This window comes from Cibotium barometz, chromosome 32 (genome assembly GCF_041138505.1).
Source record: "Cibotium barometz isolate CiBa-2024 chromosome 32, ASM4113850v1, whole genome shotgun sequence".
In the NCBI taxonomy this organism is placed as follows: Eukaryota; Viridiplantae; Streptophyta; class Polypodiopsida; order Cyatheales; family Cibotiaceae; genus Cibotium; species Cibotium barometz.
The window spans coordinates 8,475,210-8,492,972 of record NC_141077.1 but is presented as its reverse complement, the minus strand read 5'-3'; the positions used below and the strand labels follow the sequence as shown (position 1 = coordinate 8,492,972).

Below are 17,763 nucleotides of genomic sequence, written 5' to 3'. Positions count from 1 at the left end.
TCGAGAAGATCAATGAAGTGGCTTTCAGATTGGCGCCTAGTCATTGGCACATACACAATGCTTTTCATGTGAGTCTCCTTCGCAATGGGTAGATGAAGAGTTCTTCAGAGATTGCCTGCATGTGCTTCAGACATATTTGGATGCTTTTTAGTTATGGACAACTATTTAGAAGCCAGGGGGGATGTCACCATTTGGCCACCCAATTGGTCCACCCGTGCTTTCTTATCATGTATATACATTGGACAGGTGTCCATGGCAGTTGTTTATGCCGGGGATTCATGCCACTCATGTGATACTGTGGACTTGGCTTTCCGTTTTGGGACTTGTGCCTCCGTGTACATGCCCGGAAATGCTTGGTGGATTGGTGTTCCATTGGGTCTGGTACCTCGTGTACTTGCCTGGAGCACGTCTATTTTGGTATAGTCTCATGAACGGGGATTGTCCATACCAATGTTGCATTGCATAGCATCTTTATGTGCTTGGTTGCAATTGAAATTGCATGCTGTTTTCATGCTTGCTTGACCAATGTGTAGTTCCGGGTAAGGGGACGCCGAACCGTGCGTGTGAAACTGTCTGCTGACATGGTTATGTGGCATGTGACATGTGGTAAGTATTGGTCATAAACTTGGCCTTAGGAGTTAGCACTAATTTATAAGTGTGTGTGTACACACTTCATTAAGTTTTGGGTGACCAAAACTCACTTATAAATTATGACCAGCCCAGTGTTCACACACACTGATGTCCCGAGGTGGACATAACCCAATGTCCACCGCCCAGACCTTATCCCCTTTGTACAAAGGGAGTATCCAGCCATGTGTCCACTCTAGCTTGCTCCACAAAGCACCTGCTTGCCACACTAGAGTCGAATTCATGCCCACCTGTAATGGCGTCATGGGCATCATGGAGAAGAGCTGCCCTGAACTACTTCATGACACACAGTCGGCCTTTGTAGAAAAGCCAACCATCGCGTATCAGAAAGTGGCATGGTCCTGTGGCATCCAATGCCTGTTCCCACTGTGAACCGAATTCCTCAGCGGAATCCGCGTACGTGTGCTTCATGTCCTCTAGTCCTATACCAACAAGATCAATTCTAGTGGTCTGAATCGTAGACACTTTTCCCTTCCTGCTCAAAGCGTCGGCCACTGGATTGGCCTTTCTTGGAAGATACTCAATCATACCACCGAACATCTCGAATATCTGACTCCAACGCTGTTGTCGATCACTCCACTGTGCACTTGGCATTGTCTGAATCCAGCGTAATGCCTGATGGTCAGTGCGAACCTCGAAGTCACGGCCATACAAGAAATGTTTCCAGTAGTTCAAGGCCTGTATCAATGCTAGGAGTTCACGATCATAAACTGAGTAGTTCTTCTCGACGGGCAGTAACTTACGAGACATGTAAGCTACTAGATGACCATTCTATTGCAATACACCTCCCATAGCGATGTTACTCGCATCGGTGATCACCTCAAATGGGTCGTCCCACGAGGCAAGAGCTAAACAAGGCGCTTCTGATAAAGCCACCTTGAGGTTCAACGCTCGTGGAGTCATTCGAATCTTTTGCCTTCTTGTTTTCACTCCCTTTAGCAGATCGGTGAGATATGCCGAGAGGTCAGAAAACTTGTCGATGTGGGTGGAATATGCCTGGCATATACCCACAAATGATCTGATGTCATAGGCTGTCTGAGGTACTTCCCAGTTGACAATCTCGGCCACTTTAGCCGGATCAAGTCGAATGCCTTCAACACTAATTATATATCCCAAGTAATGCACCTGGAACAGATAAAATTCCGACTTCTTTTCATTGACATAGAGCTCGTTGCTTTCCAGCAACGTAAGGACTTTCTCCACATCAACGTCATGCTGCTCAACCGTAGATGAAAATATGAATATGTCGTCCAGAAATATGAACACACACTTTCCAATCAAATCCCACAAAACACGCATCATCATGCGGTTAAATGTAGCTGGGACGTTCGTCAAGCCAAATGGCATGACCACAAATTCATAGTGGGCCCGTTCTGTACGGAAGGCTGTCTTGGGGATGTCCCCCTCCACAATCCGCACTTGGTGGTACCCACTCTTTAAATCCAGTTTTGAGAACACCATTGCTCCATTCAGCCTCTCGAGAATAGTCAATTCGAGGCATCGGGAATCTGCTCTTGATAGTCAGCTTGTTGAGTGCACGATAATCCACACACAAACGCGAAGACCCATCTTTCTTCTTGACAAATAAGATCGGTGCTGCAAATGGCGACACGCTGGGGCGGATGAAGCCAGATTGCAACAATTCTTGGAGTTGGCGGTCCAACTCCGATTCCATTGCCTTGGAAAGGCGATACGGAAACTTGCTCAGGGGTTCCGAGCTTGGGAGCAAGTCAATCTTGTGGTCCTCCGGTCTGGACGGGGGGAGCTGGGGAGGGAGGCTGTCCCGAAGAAAAATCTTCTGAAACTTTTCGTGGAGAACCAAGTACTTCTCGGAAGCACTGGCCACTGTCTGGGCTGTCTGGATGTAAATCATCACACACTGTGCGTCTTTCCGGACTGCTCGCTTAGCCTGCAAGTGGCTTATTAGCGGAAAGTTCGGAATTCCTAGCTCACACTTAATGGTCACCGGGGCGTTTGACACATTCCGATTGATCTGGAACGTGTGCTTGTCCCACTTGACATCAGGAAGAAACTTGTGAAACCACTGAATACCCAAAATTATGTCTACTCCTACAAGAGGGGCAACCATAAAGTCACGCACAAACTCTATGCCCTAAATCACTAACTTAGCACCTAGAGCTTCATACTTGACGCTCGTTGTCATGCCTGTGCTAAAACCTCAACCTGTTTGTCCACCGAAGTCCGCTCGAAACGGGCACGCCTAGCGGCTTGTTCCGTGACCACATCCTCCGTGCTGCCACTGTCAAACAAGACGACGACTCTAGCCACCTATGTAGCCAAAGGACTTGAGCAATTCGTTGTGCTCATACTCCTGGTCATGGGCACCCTTCTGCTTATCTTCGAGCTCCCGGCTAATAATTGCTCCAACTAAAGCACCAGGGTTTGAAGAACTAGGGGTAGCCACTGGGGTCTGTGTGGGAGCTGAGCTCACCACAGATACTGTTGAGGCGGCGGCGGCGGGCTTTGGAGGCTTCTTCGAACAATCCCGAGAAGTATGTCCTTTTGTATGACAAAAGAAACATCACCCTCCTCCTTGTACTGAGAAAGCTCCTCAGCACTCAACTTGCCACCTGTCTTGCCTGCCTCCGCTTTCTGGTCTGGAGTAAGCTTAGACGCATTGTTCGAGTTCTTGGAGCCAGAGGCTCCCGGGCATTATCCTAGGGAAGACCCAGTCTGGTTCTGGCCTTTGCTCCCCAAGGCGGGAGCCCTGGGAGAAGCCGGCTGGGAAGTCTTAGGCTTGCCGCCATTATGTTTCATTTCTGCACTCTGCGCAAGCGAGAGTGCGTCCTCAAAGGTGGCTGGCCTAAACATGCGCACCTCCCATTGGATTTGCGTGTCCAGGCCATACAAAAAATGCCCTTTCTTGTCCGTATCAGATAAGCCTAATTGCAGACATAACGTTGAAATTTTATTGGCAAACTGAAGGACTGGTTGCGCGTTCTGACGCGCTCCCCTGAACTCGTCTTCAAGTCGCTCAAGGTAGTGGGGCGGTAGAAACCGTTGCTTAAGGTCGCGGACAAACTCGTTCCACACATAAGCTGCCATACCTAATCTGGTGTGGGCATGAGCCCACTGAGTCCACCAAGGAATGGCCTCACCATCCAAGTACCAACTGGCTAAGATCACTCTGTCAGTATCTGTTTTCCTAACTGCGGCAAAGTAAGCTTCAAATTGATGTAACCATGAATAGAGAGTTGTGGGATTGAGTTTACCATTATACTTATAGAAGTTCATTTTCTCGGGAAAATGATTTGAGGGCGCCGCCGGTGTCAGTCTGGCATCCAATGCTTTGAGGTAACGCTCCTGTTCCACGCGTCGCATGGCTTCGTCTTCTCGTTGTCGGATCTTCAATGCACGCATCTGCAACTCAAGCAAAGAGCTTGGCTGCAGCTGTGACCCTGTGAGAGGGTTCCTGAGTCGAGGATCTGGTATCTAGGATATGGAAGGAGAGGGAGGAGGAGATGGAAAACGCAACGCTCGAGAGCGGGTGCACTCCTCCAGAGCCAAGATCTACGCCTTCTGCTCATCCAACTTGGCTGTCTGTTCTCCGATTGCTCGCATCATCTGCTGGAACATGTCTGTGACACTCAAGCCTAGTGCCCTAGCTGGGCTGCCTGGTGCACTCTTGTCCCATGGTTCTTGGTCGCTCTCATCGTCGAAGCTCGTCATAGCAGGAAAATGCACTTCCTTTCCGGAACGCAATCTGACCATCCACTATCTGTGTGGGAGACGTCCGGAGGCTTCCGGAGGCTGAAAACCAACCGTCCTTCGAGGGACAGGAGTCACTCCGAAAGGGGTAGTCCACCGGCGTCTAAAAACCAACCACACGAGCGAGAAAAAATTCTGGTTTCTTTGCTGAATCTTTGTACATGAAGTAGGCTCTCATACCACTGTAACATGCGGAAGCTTTGGAGAAGAATCGGTAACTTCAATACTCAGAATTCAGCACTCTTTTCGCGACAGAAATTAACGCACAAACTGAAAGGAGATGTGCAAAAAATAGAGAGAGAGAGGGAGAGATGGAGAGGACACGGTATTGGGTCCCAATTACCCTCTGTAGGGCCCCCACCACCAATGGTGTATTTGCTTTATTACAATGATGTGAATCTGAAAAGAAAATACAGAATTCTTGACCTTTCTTGGCTAGGAAATCCCTGCCCTTGACCTTCAGTTCTCCACCCCTTTGCTTAGCGACTCCCTTGGCTTGTCTAGCCCTTGATTTGCTTGAGCTCTTGGTGAATAATGAGATGAATGAATGGGATTGTGGGCAATGCTATTTATACTACCCAACATGAGCAGTCGGCCAGCATTAAATGCTCCCACGACCAGAAAATACAGCAATAAATACTATTAAATGCTGCGCATCACTTTGTTGCTTGGCTGGGCACTTGCGCACATGGGAAATAGGGCTGGGCACTAGGCGCCTGCTGCCTAGGAGGCTGGGCACTGAATGCCCCCTGTTTTGGAGGCTGGGCAGCCTGTATGGGCTGCCCCATACTTGCCTTAAACCTCTCCAAGAGCTGGATAAGCAGTCGGCTACCCCTGGCCTGCCCCTGGGGCTGTCCTACAGCCCTCCCATGGCCTACCCATGGCTGGTGGTGCGTACAGCCAGGGCCTTCCTGGCCCTCATGGGGGTGGTTTCACACCATCCCCATGCCCACACTAAGATCCGGGGTAGCCCTATGGGCTGGCCCCTTCTCCTAAACACTAACTACTCCGTGATCTGGCATCCAGTACCATACCTGATACACAGAATCACTGACATCATTCTAGAGGGAGACTCACAGCGCGGACTGGCACTGTTTCATGTGCAGGATAGTTCACACCTGACCTTAGACTCCTGTGCAGGACAATGCACACCTGACCTCGGACATCTGAGATGGATCCCTGGCTGACTCGTCCCGGACTGGGCTCACATGGGACCAGTTCACCATCCCAGGTCCTGCACCTTCTGTACAGAAATGTCTACGTGGCATCCAAGTGCGGGATGCACTCCTCTTCCTCTCTCTAGAGATTGGCACCTCCTTCATGAGGGCTGTTGGGCTGCATTTTCTGCACATTCTCCTTTCCCAACTCCATTTCCAAGCTTGCTAAGGTGATTTTCAAGCTTCCAAGAGTGTTTCCGGATGCTAATTACTCTCCTACACACTCCCAATGACTTAAATTCAGCAAAACAGCTCCCTTTATTGCTGTAATTTCTGGTCTTTTTGCTGAAAACCCTAATTTCAGCCCTCCTTTCTCAAGTTGAACCATAGGGGAAGCTTTCCCAAGGTTCCCTTCATCCTCTTGAAGACTTTTGTCGCGAAGAATTGCGACAAATCGAAGATCTCTTCACTCCAAGGACTTCCATCGCGAAGACTGCCGCTGTCATCGACTCTACTTGCAATTGGTAAGCTTTAATGCTGAAACATAGTTTTTTCAAACGTCAATCAAACGTCAAACGCGAACGAGTATGAAAGTATGATACGAGTTTGATTCAAACCCTTGACCTGAATCAAACGCAACCCTAATTTTTTAGCATTTTTTAAACAAATCCATATTTACTTGAACATTAAAACATCATAACATGAAGCACCTCAAAACTAGCAATTGAATTGAAGCAAATGAAAATTGAAAATTGAAATGCGCATTGTGCACTGCGCAAAGTTCAAACTGCAGTGTAGACTCTAGAGTGACTAGTGTAGAGTCTAGACTCTAGAGAACAAAAGCCAACTGATACAAAATGATAAAGCCAGGGGAAAAAACCCCTCCTAAAGAAGGTAAAAAGTGCCCTGGCAACTACAGAACTAAACAACAAGGAAGGAAGGGGAGATGGTCATGACTCATACAAACTAGACTCTACGCGAGTCTTCACCTAAATGAATCATGATAGATCATTCTCTGAAATAGAGTCATCCTCCCCTTCTTCCTCCTCCTCCTCATCATCATCATCATCATCGTCATCATCATCATCATCATCATCATCATCATCATCATGCTCACCAAGGGAACTGGTGCCAACGATATCACTTCTGCTTGCCCCCGTATGCGATAATGAGGCTACAACATCCTCTTGCTCCTCTTCTTGTGTCTCTTGCAATGCAAGAAATCTATCATCATCATTCTCCTTGTTAATCATTTCCAATGTGACCTCCATCTTTTCGTAGCCTCCTTGCTTGATCTTGTTGATAAGGCGAAGGTTGGTGTGAATGTATACAAGATGCTCTGTTCTTTTTGGAAGCAACTTGTTCCTTCTCTTTGTTTGGATAAGAGAGAATGTGCTCCAATTTCTCTCACATGGGGAGGCACAAGTCCCTTGTGAGAGCACCCTTATAGCCAGCTGTTGCAATTTGGGTGTCTGGGCCCCAAATGTTTCCCACCATTTGACAGCTTGATGCATTCTTTTCTCATCTCTAGCCACAGCACGAGCAAATGCACCTGCTTCGGACTTATAAGTGTCAAGTTCATCACATAGAACACCTTGCATATCCACATCATATTTTGTATATCTCTCCATGACAGTCATCCAACCTTCATGCACCTCTCTGTCACCACCAGGATTCTTAGCTCTCCAAATAGGATGCAAAACATAGGCTGCAGCATGTAAAGGTGAATGCATCATATCCCACCTATCCACACTAAGATTCTTAATGTCTTGCAGTTTATTTGCATCCACTCCTCCTACAACCTGCAGCTTCTCAACCATGCGATCTGTCATCTCATACATGAGACCCATGGTGGCGCCTTCTCTATCTGCAAGACGAAGGATCTTTAAAATAGGTGCACAAATTTTCACAATCACTTTAGCCTCCTGCCAAAAGCTTGCACCCAATATAATGTTAGCCACATCCAAGCCTTTCACGGTACGTGAGACCTTTTTCCTTGTCCAAGCTTCACTAACAACCATACGACGCAACCCATTGTAGCATCTGTCATCCAATAAATTCACCAGCATTATAAAAGAGTAAGCAAAGCGCATCATCGATGGCTTCAATAATTCCTTTTTACTAAATTGACGATACAAAGCCAAGATTGTGTGCTTCCGTGTAACAAATGTCACAATTAGATTTGCTTGAGCCAAAATAGGAGCAATCCATTGAAGCTTGCCAATATCTTCCAACAATAGATCCAAACAATGACAAGTGCATCTAGTGAAGAAGATGTTAGGCCACTCTTGCTCGATCAAATCACCAGCCCGCAAACAATTTGAGGCATTATCCATACACACCTGCACTACATAATCGGGGCCAATATCAAGGATTACATCTTTCAAGATGCCAAAAATATACTCGCCAGATTTGAACTCCCCACTTGTATCAACTGCTTTTATGAAAACAGACCCATATATGGATGTAGCCATTACATTGATAATTGGCCTGCGCCTTGCATCTGACCATCCATCACAAACAATGCTGCATCCATATCTCTTCCACTTTTCTCTAATGTCTAGCAAGTCACGATCAACGCATTTGACTTCATCCACAAGCTCTTTTGTACGCAAGCTGTTATATGAGGGAGGCTTATAGCTTGGCCCAACTTGCCCAATTGCCTTCACCATGTCAAGAAAATATGGGCTTCTAACTTTCCAAAAAGGAACATCTTCCGCATAGAAGAAGCGACGAAGAGCAATGTTTGCCTCTTTTCGTGCTTGTACATCCCAAGCTTTAGCTAGAGCACCCTGTGTCTTTGACACCTTCTTTCTGCTCACGTGCTGTTGAGAGCTAGAAGGCCCAATACCACTTGCAACATTTGATGCATGTACATCGACACTACCATGAGAAGCCTCTCCCAAATCAGATACGCATGCATCAATGTTTGCCATGGAGTCTTGCACTCCACCCACATGCAATCTGCGACATACATCTTTTACATTTTGGGGTGCAGCATTACATTTTCCCACACCATGACCTGATAAACCAAGAATATGTGCCCTTATTCGCGATGGACCACCATCCCAAGTGTGCCCACAATATTTGCATCTACATGTAGTCTGGCCTTTTTCAGTTGTTTTCAAAATGGACACATGCTCCCATTCAGCTTTGCGCTTTCGTCCCATTTGCACAAGTTAAAACCCTGTTACCAACTTACCTGTATATTCGTCCCGAGTCCCGACTCCCACCTGCTGAGTCCCACCAGTGGAAGGTGCTTGCTGCTGCTTGCTGGCGAGTGGCAGTGCTGGGCCTTCAAATTTCAGTAGAGAAAGACTGCTGCTCGAGAATCGATGGGCTGTGTGCACTGTGTGCAGGGCTGACTCAGCCTGCTGTGCCTGCACAGTCACGCAAGAGAGAGAGATGGGCTGTGTGCACTGTGCAGGGCTGCCTCAGCCTGCTGTGCCTGCACAATCACGCAAGAGAGAGAGATGGGCTGCCCGGCTGTGTGCACTGTGCAGGGCTGCCTCAACCTGCTGTGCCTGCACAGTCGAGCAAGAGAGAGACTCGAGAGAGTCTAGACTCAAGACACGATGGGCGGGCAGATTCGTCACTCGAGAGAGAGTGGGCGCAACTTGCAAGAGAGATACGCTCGACTCCCTTGACACGATGGGCGGGGCGAAATAGAGAGAGACGGTGGGCGGGGGCGCAAGAGATGCGATGGGCGACGAAGCGTTAAAAAAAACCCCCAAAAAAGTCCACGTTTGAAATTTTTTTCAAACGTTTTTTTTTTCAAACGTTTGTAAACGTTTGCTTCGCGTATCAAACGCGTTTGAATGCAACTATGTGCTGAAATATGGAAGCAAGTAGCCGGAGGGAGGAACCGGATTACAAGATCACATACCCTGTGTAGTGTTCTCTTGTCCTACATGCTCTCTTGCAAATTGTTGCTACCATGTGTTGGTGGAACAATAGAGAGCAGATGGTAGAAAACATGGGCACTTGAGATGGTAGTGTGGGTTGCAAGTCTACATCGACAACCACTTGTTTGCAATACTGTATTCATATGCATTGATATGGGAATCTGGTCAGAAATGCCCATGACACTATGTACTTGATTCTCCCAAGATCAATATACTTTATTTGAGGGAGGGATCGGCCGTTCCGGCTCATTGTGTGTCTCTTGTCCATTCTGCCCCTCACACCTGGCCGACCTGCTGGGTAGGGCTTATAGCCATGTCGGCTTCCTGGCCAAGCCCAATAGAGCTGGCCGACAGCCTGCCTAGCCCTAACTAGGGCTGGTGGGCTCAGCACGGGGCCTTCCTGGCCCCTTGGGGTGGCTCTAAGCTGCCCCCTGCCCGCTACTAAAGCTCTAATCTCTGATCTAGGGTAGTCCCTATTGGCTAGCCCCTTCTTTACATGCAACCTACATGCCTATACAGATGTCTGGCACCTGGTCGCAGACCACATACTCGAATCACCTAACATCATTCCAGAGGGAGACTCGCAGCATGGACTGGCACTGCTTCATGTGCAGGACAATGCACACCTGACCTTGGATGCATAGAGTGGAACCCTGGCTGACGCGTCCCGGATTGGGCTCACATAGAACCAGTTTCCACTCCAAGTCCTGCACCTTCTTATTTAGATGTGTCCACATTGCTTGTATCTAACCCCATGAGAACCTGTTTAGCTTCTCATCTTCCGTCTTCCTCAACTGTTGTGCCATGGTGATGACCTTATTGAAATAAGTCAACACAGACGACCCATTTTGGGAGAGTTTGTAAAACTCGTCCTCCAAATTGGTCATCTACTGGGGTGGAAGGAATCTTGCTTTGAGGTCCGACACAAAAGTCTCCCATAAGTAATGGGTCATGCCTGTGGTTAGGTCTGTGTGTAGACCTCACCAATGTTGCCAGCAAGTAACAGCTTCTCCCGTGAGGTGTGGAGCCACCATATGGACTTTGTCTTGTGGATCTACACGGAAAAAGGCAACAAATTGATGAATAAATTGTGTAACTGCAAAATGAACACGATTACCATCATACTTACTAAAGTTTGGTTGAGGTCATATGACGGTGGTTGATGGAACGGATGAGGTGCTAGGACCAGTGCCGTTTTGGGAAGCGTTGCCATAAGACTGGCCTAAAAGGTTGCGAGCAACTACTGATGCTGGAGTTGCATGGCTTCCCAATCTAGCTTGTATTGGTATTCTGCCACCGCGCGTTTTGCCTAGCATCGGTCTTCAACCTCACTACGTTTGGTTTCCTCTATCTATCACGCCTCATCAAGTTCCCGTCTTTGTTGCTCCATGAGAAGAAGCATATGCTGAAAACTTTGGGAGCCTTGATCCATAATCAGCTCTTTAGGTTGCTCTTTAGGCTGTTCTTATTTTTTTTCTTTGGTTCTTGCAACTATAGCCTAAGTAACCTGTTTTGTTCCATTAGCTCTTGAAGGATGATCGTTGCGCTCTACGAAAGCATTTCTTTTCTTGTGTCTTCGGGGACACATTCTTCCCAATGATGCCTTCTTGGTAACTTCTTTCTTCTTCTCTTAACATGGTGAATGGCTGAGTGGTTTTTCCTGACCTCAATTTTACCATTCACGGTTTTGCTCTCACTTAGGTAGCTAGGTCAGAACCAGAAGCTTTGATACCAATGTAACATGCAACTGGCTAGATCGTGTAACACACAACAAGACCTTTATACCTTTATGAAGTGAGTATGAAGCAATCTTTTATACACAAGAGAGAGAGAGAGAGAGAGAGAGAGAGAAGATGCAGAGACAACACTAGATTGGGTCCCAATTTACCCACTGAAAGGCTTATATTACTTTGGAGAACTGTTACAATGCAAAGAACTTACTGAGACTTGACTGACGGAGACTGCCAAACGCAAGAACATTGTAGACCAGACGTCTGCTAAACGTTCCATCAAGTAATATGAAGCCAACTTTGAAGCCACTTCGGATAGCCTTATGCACACCCAGATCTCCTAAGGGAGTTGCACTACTGAAGGCTGACTGCTGAAGCAAACTTGAGTCTGGACTGAACACTAGGTGCCTGGCTGTGAGTTATGCTTGCAAAGACCAAAGTCTTCAAGCACACATCTGCACTATGTTCTCTGAGAGAATACTGATTTTATGATTATGCAATGGGCTGAGGGGATGCTTTTATATGACTCCAAGCTCCTGGCGGTGGACATAAATGGCTGTCGGCCAGTTTATTCCAGCCCACAACCTGCTGAATATTGCCTTTGATTGATGCGTGGATCGACTTATCGAGATCCTGTTAAAGTGCTCATAAAAGTTGAAAATCCTTTCCCACATGTGGCTGTACCATCATATGCTGGCCGACAGGGAACCAATCACTGCTGGCCAACTGGGCACAGCATTCAAGGGCTGGCCGACTGGATACTCAAACCCATATCTAGCCTTTTTTTATGTTCCATGGGAAAAGAAGCCTTAGCTAGCCCTAAGGCAATGCTCATAAATGTTGAAAATCCTTTCCCATGTGTGGCTGTACTAGCCTGTGCTGGCCAACTGGGAACCAATCACTGCTGGCCGACTGGGCACAGCATTCAAGGGCCCATATCTAGCCCTTTTTTGATGTTCCATAGAAAAACAGGCCTTAGCTGGGCCTAAGGCAAGCCTAAGCCAATGCCCTACATGCCTACCATATGCTTCTATGTGACAGACCTAGCCTAGGGTGACCTACATGCTTTGTTCTCCAAGTGGGTTAAGGGACTCACCCTAACATCTAAGGCTGGGAGACTGACCTACGTAGCTCCTGCCTAACATGTCCTGGACTAGGGCTCACAATGGGGTCCCAGCATATGACAAATCTTTCTAAAAAGGTACTAAACATATGTATAAGTATAGCACTGTTGATGAGCCAGTGTGTCACACACAGCACCTCAGTGCACGGTGCATGTGACAACATCAATGGTCAGTGTGTTGTCATGATGTTTGAAATCGGCAACGCAGAGGATGTGATCACACAACAGGCCGCTCGTCGTGCCTGTTTCACTTGGACGTCGATACATAGGATGGTAGAAGGTTTTGGCACTAGCATGAGTACTAGCATTAAGTACGAGGACGATGGCACCAAATTGGTCATACAAAGCACAATTTGTACCCAAATTTCTTTCACTCCTTTAGTGGAGCAGGCATAATCTTGAGCATACAATGGTTTCACAAATTTCAACCCATCGTTGAGTGGGAAAATCATACTTTCTTCATCACAAGGAATCGAAGACCCCAGTCGTAATCAGATGTGAGCCCAGAATCCCTAATTTCCAACTTCATGCGAAGAGAAAATTGGAAAGGCGCGCAATGTGCAATCATCTACATTTAGACACCATGGTGACAATGTCCAATACTTCTGCAATCCCTAATGCCATGCATTGACTATATCTTGGAGCTCAGGTTTTGTCAAAGATTAACCTTAAAAGTGAGTGGTACCACCAGGTACAAATCATGGAGGAGGACATCCCCAAAACGGCTTTCTGTACTCAGCAGGTTCACTACGAGTTTGTGGTCATGCCCTTTGGATTAACCAATGCCCCAACCACATTTAACCGAATGATGATTCGGGTATTCAAGCACTTAATACGAAAGTGTGTGTTCATATTTTTGGATGACATACTTGTGTTTTCAGGTACCATTGACCAACATGAACACAATGTAGAGCATGTCTTGAAGTTGTTGAATTAAAAATTACAAACAACCTTAGAACCAATGAATTATACAACCAACAAATTATGCTCCCCCTCTGTTACCACAATTCCATCACTTCCCCTTGGTGATACGCTTTTCTAACCTCGGTGCACACTGCATGCTAGGGTCTACATTTGAGTTCATAACTCAAACGAATGACCCTATTGCATGTGGTCCATGACCTTGGCCACCTTCATCATCCAACTGGAGAAAATCCTCACTCCCTAGGTGGAAGCGAGAGAGTGGAGCCATGCTCGACACCTCTAGAACAAAATGCTCGCATTCTCCATCATGAAAAGACATCTTTATTATGTCTACTTGTATTACACTAACATCATGATTAGTGTCATTTTTCTTTTTCCTGCGGTCTTTTACAAAATGTTCCACTTTCCCACGATAGCGACACTTTCCTTTTGTCTTTTGCATGCTTTTGTAAAAAACGCTTACTTTCAGTTCTAAGCGGAACTATCTTTAAGACACTTGTCTTTTTTCATAAAGGAGCTCTCAATTCTCTCAAGAGTAGGATTTGGTTAGTTTTTCAATGCCGTCACAATGTTTTTGAATACCCTTGTTATGCTTTTGAGGAGAATGGTAATTGCATCATCATAATCAACACGTGCCTCAATACTCACGAGTTGATGTGTGATGCTTTTGAAATTTCCTACATGTGTAACACACCTCAGCTGAGGTACAGAGAGGATAGCATGTACAAGCACATGGGCAAGCGTAGGTGCCACGTGGCAATGATGATGTGGCAACAATGGCACGTGGCACATCGTGGATCTGGCCGATAATAGTACCGACCACTAGCATTGGTACACATATATAGTGGGTAGCCAAATCATCATAATCATCTGCTTTCCTCAACATTGGGCTTCACAAAGTGTTTCTCTATAGGCGAAGTGCTAGCCAGGAGTTATTAATAGGTCAAATGTCACATGCACCCTGCACTACGGTGCCATGTGACACATCGGCTCAACATTCAAAACATTTTACATCATTAGTATCCTTTTTTAGGAATATTTGTCATATGTCATGGGCCCATTGTGAGCTTCAATCCAAGACATGTCTGGCATGAGCTACATAGGTCAATCTCCTAGCCTTAGGTGTCAAGGTCAATCCCTTAACCCACTTGAAGAACAAGCATATAAGTCACCTATGGATAGGCATATAAGTCAATCCATTTGTTACATAACACAAAGCATATTAAAGCATGTAAACCTAAGTGCATGGGCCAGCCCATGGGGCAACCATGAGGCATGTGATGCCTAGCATGTGGTGCCAAGCATCATGGGCAGCCCCTAAATCTCAGTCCGCCAGCATGGGCATCACATAACTGCAGTCGGCCAACATGGGCATCACCTACCAGCAGTCGGCTAGAAATAGGAGAACCACATAACACGTGTGAACTAGGTGCAGCATTAAATGCTTATTTTCATCAGTCTTGGGCATTAAAAACAGACCAACAACAGCATATAGTGTCACGTGCACCCATGCACTGCGGTACACGGTGACAAACTAGCTCATCAACAGTGCAAGATTTATGTACAGAAGTAGAACCTTTTAGGGTTTATTTTCTGTATGTCGTGACCCCTTTTTAAGCCCAGTCCGGGACATGTCAGGCACGAGCTACGTAGGTCAGTCTGTCCGGTCAGTCCTCTTAACCCACTTTGGAGAATTCAGCAAACATTCATCTTTCAAGAGCATGTAGAGGTCAGCCATAGCAGTAGATTGCATTAGGAGCATGTAGTTGCATATCATTTAGAAGGGGGCCAGCCCTAAGGCCCACCCCAAGGCAGCCCCAAGAGGTGGCTAGCCTTGCAAGGGGTAGCTAAACCCCTTAACCATTCTGTAGGCTCACCCGACCAGCCATTGGGAGGCTTTGGAGTAGTCGGCCAGACCAAGTGAGGTCTTGGGCACCAGTCACAATTTTCTAAATTTAAGAGAGTAAACAATAAGAAGAGTTTAATTAATCACTTAGTTAATCTTTCTAGAATTAAGAAAGGTTGGAATGTAAAGAAGAGAAGGGGTGTCCTTTTCATCAAAGGCGTAGCATTTGAATTTAATTCAATTTACATGGAGCTTGTAAGCTCTCCTTTGGCTTGAGGGCTTGAGGGATTGAGGGTTCTACTCTTGTTTGAATCAATGGTGGCCACCAATTCACTTTGGAGAGGATTAGGCCAAAGGAATGTCACGTGCACCCATGCACTGTGGTACACGGTGACAAACTGGCTCATCAACAGTGCAAGATATATGTCCAGAAGTAGTACCTTTTAGGGTTTATTTGTCGTATGCCATGCCCCCTTTGTCGGGCACGAGCTACATAGGTCAGTCTCCTAGCCTTTGAGAGTGTCAGGTCAGTCCTCTGAACCCACTGTGGAGAATTCAGCAAACATTCATCTTTCAAGAGCATGTAGAGGTCAGCCATAGCAGTAGATTGCACTAGGAGCATGTAGTTGCATATCATTTAGAAGGGAGAAGCCCCAAGGCAGCCCCAAGAGGTGGCTAGCCTTGCAAGGGGTAACTAAACCCCTTAGCCATTCTGTAGGCTCAGCCGACCATTCTGTAGGCTCAGCCGACCAGCCATTGGGAGGCTTTGGAGCAGTCGGCCAGACCAAGTGAGGTCTTGGGCACCAGTCGGCCAAGAGTGGCAGCCGCCCGACCATACTACAGCAGCCAACTCAACATTAGATGCTAGTCGGGTTCAGTTGCACCAGCCGACCAGCATCAGCCAGTCGTGAGCATTATTTGCAGGCCGACAGCCTCTTCAGGCAGCCGACCAGCACCTATTTTAATGGCAACATCAGCCAGTTGTGAGCATTATTTGCAGGCTGACAGCCTCTTCAGGCAGCCGACCAGCACCTATAGATCATATAAAAAGGCAAGAGCCAGTTCAGTCCAAAAACCATCATTCATTCAGTCAGAAAATTCAGAGATCAACATCAGCACTCAAGCATGTATGCTTAGGCCAACGCCTGTGCATACTTTCAGCCTACTTGTGCTCTCAGCCCAAGGCATAGAAGCTCAGTCTCTTCAAGAGTTTGCAGCACACCTCCCCTCAGTCCTCGGGCCAACGTTTTACTCTTGAAGATAGCTTCACACACGCCTAAAGCCTATCCACAGTTCTGCCCAGCATTTGGTCGCTTTCTCCTTGCATTTGGTAGTCGGTCAGTCAATTTGTCTGCTTAGTCTTGTGGACACAGTTCAGCTTGTTTACAGTTCTCCAGAAGAAGAAATAAAGCAAATACTCCTGCTTGCAAGGCCCCGGGCCCGGGGGGGGAGGGGGGGGGTTGGTGGGGGGCCTTCAGTGGGTAATTCAGGACCCCATCTGGTGTCGACTCTACTACATCTATTTACAGTTTTCACGTATGCTGTTTTAAAGAATTGCTAAACTCACTAAACGCAGGTTTAAAGAGAAGGCCCCATTGTTTCACACGGTAAGAGCTTAGCGCATGCTACATATAGACCACCAACTAGCAGCATATATTGCCTATATAAGTAGCCCTTCATCACTTGCATAAATCATCTCATTTCACAGAAGTTAATCAAGCAGATAGTTGTCAGGGCAAAAGGACGAAAGGACTAGATGTTCGAGAGATCAGAGTAAAACAACACGGCATGAAATAGGTGAGTGAGTCTATATATAATGGTGAGTGAACATATGTACAAGAGCCCTCTGGTGTGAGGTGACTCTGTGTAGTAGACCAGTGCAAAATGCCAGAAGCAAAGACGATGTCAGAGCTGAAGCACAGTCTGTAACGAAGGCTCGCGTCGATGTGAGGCAAAGGCACTCCATGAGGTGGTTGGTGTCAAAGGCTCGCGTCGGTGGATGCAGAGGCACTCTGAGGTGTTACTGGGCAGCGGAAGGTGAAGTGATGATGATGTCAATGATGATGCAGGACTCTAGTGACAAGGGTGTTGCTTTACCTGAATGGTGATGAAGAGCAAAGAGGGCTACCATCCCGAGCAGTGTAAGCTTGGTGACAAGGGTGCTGCAATTCCTGAGGGGTGGTGAGGAGCAAAGAGGGCTGCCGTCCCGAGGGGTGGAAGTGGTGCAAGCTCTGGTGACAAGGGTGCTGCAATACTTGAGGGAGGAAGAGGAGCAAAGAGGGCTACCGTCCCGAGGGGTGGAAGTGGTGCAAGCTCTAGTGACAAGGGTGCTGCGATACTTGAGGGAGGAAGAGGAGCAAAGTGGTGTGAGATGGTGAGCAGAGAGTGGGCTGCTGTCCCAAGGTAGAAGAAAAACGATGATAAACTGTAGCAGAGAGTGGGCTGCTGTCTCAAGGTATGTAATGATAAAACGTTGAGGTGTTGTACTGTGTAGCAGAGAGTGGGCTGATGTCCCATGTACTGAAGATAAAAAGGTTTATGTGCTGTAGCAAAGAGGGTTGTTGTCCCATGAACTGATAAGAGACGCTGATGATATGTAGCAAAGTGTGGGCTGCTGTCCCAAGGTATGCTGCTGAAGGAAAACACTGTAGATATGCTATCAACGAAGAAGAAGTACTTATGTAGGGCAAGCGCCGGTAGC

At 47.0% G+C, this 17,763-nt stretch overlaps 2 protein-coding genes across 3 annotated transcripts in view; both read right to left on the bottom strand.

Annotated features, from left to right (window-relative positions):
- LOC147619778 (mitogen-activated protein kinase 4b-like) overlaps positions 1 to 17,763 on the bottom strand; it is a 132,025-nt gene that overhangs the window by 90,388 nt on the left and 23,874 nt on the right. The window lies entirely within an intron of this gene.
- LOC147619779 (uncharacterized) lies at positions 6,073 to 9,566 on the bottom strand. Its single transcript, XM_086825615.1, has one exon. The coding sequence runs from the start codon at positions 8,702 to 8,704 to the stop codon at positions 6,533 to 6,535; it is 2,172 nt and encodes a 723-aa protein (XP_086681741.1). The 5' UTR covers positions 8,705 to 9,566; the 3' UTR covers positions 6,073 to 6,532.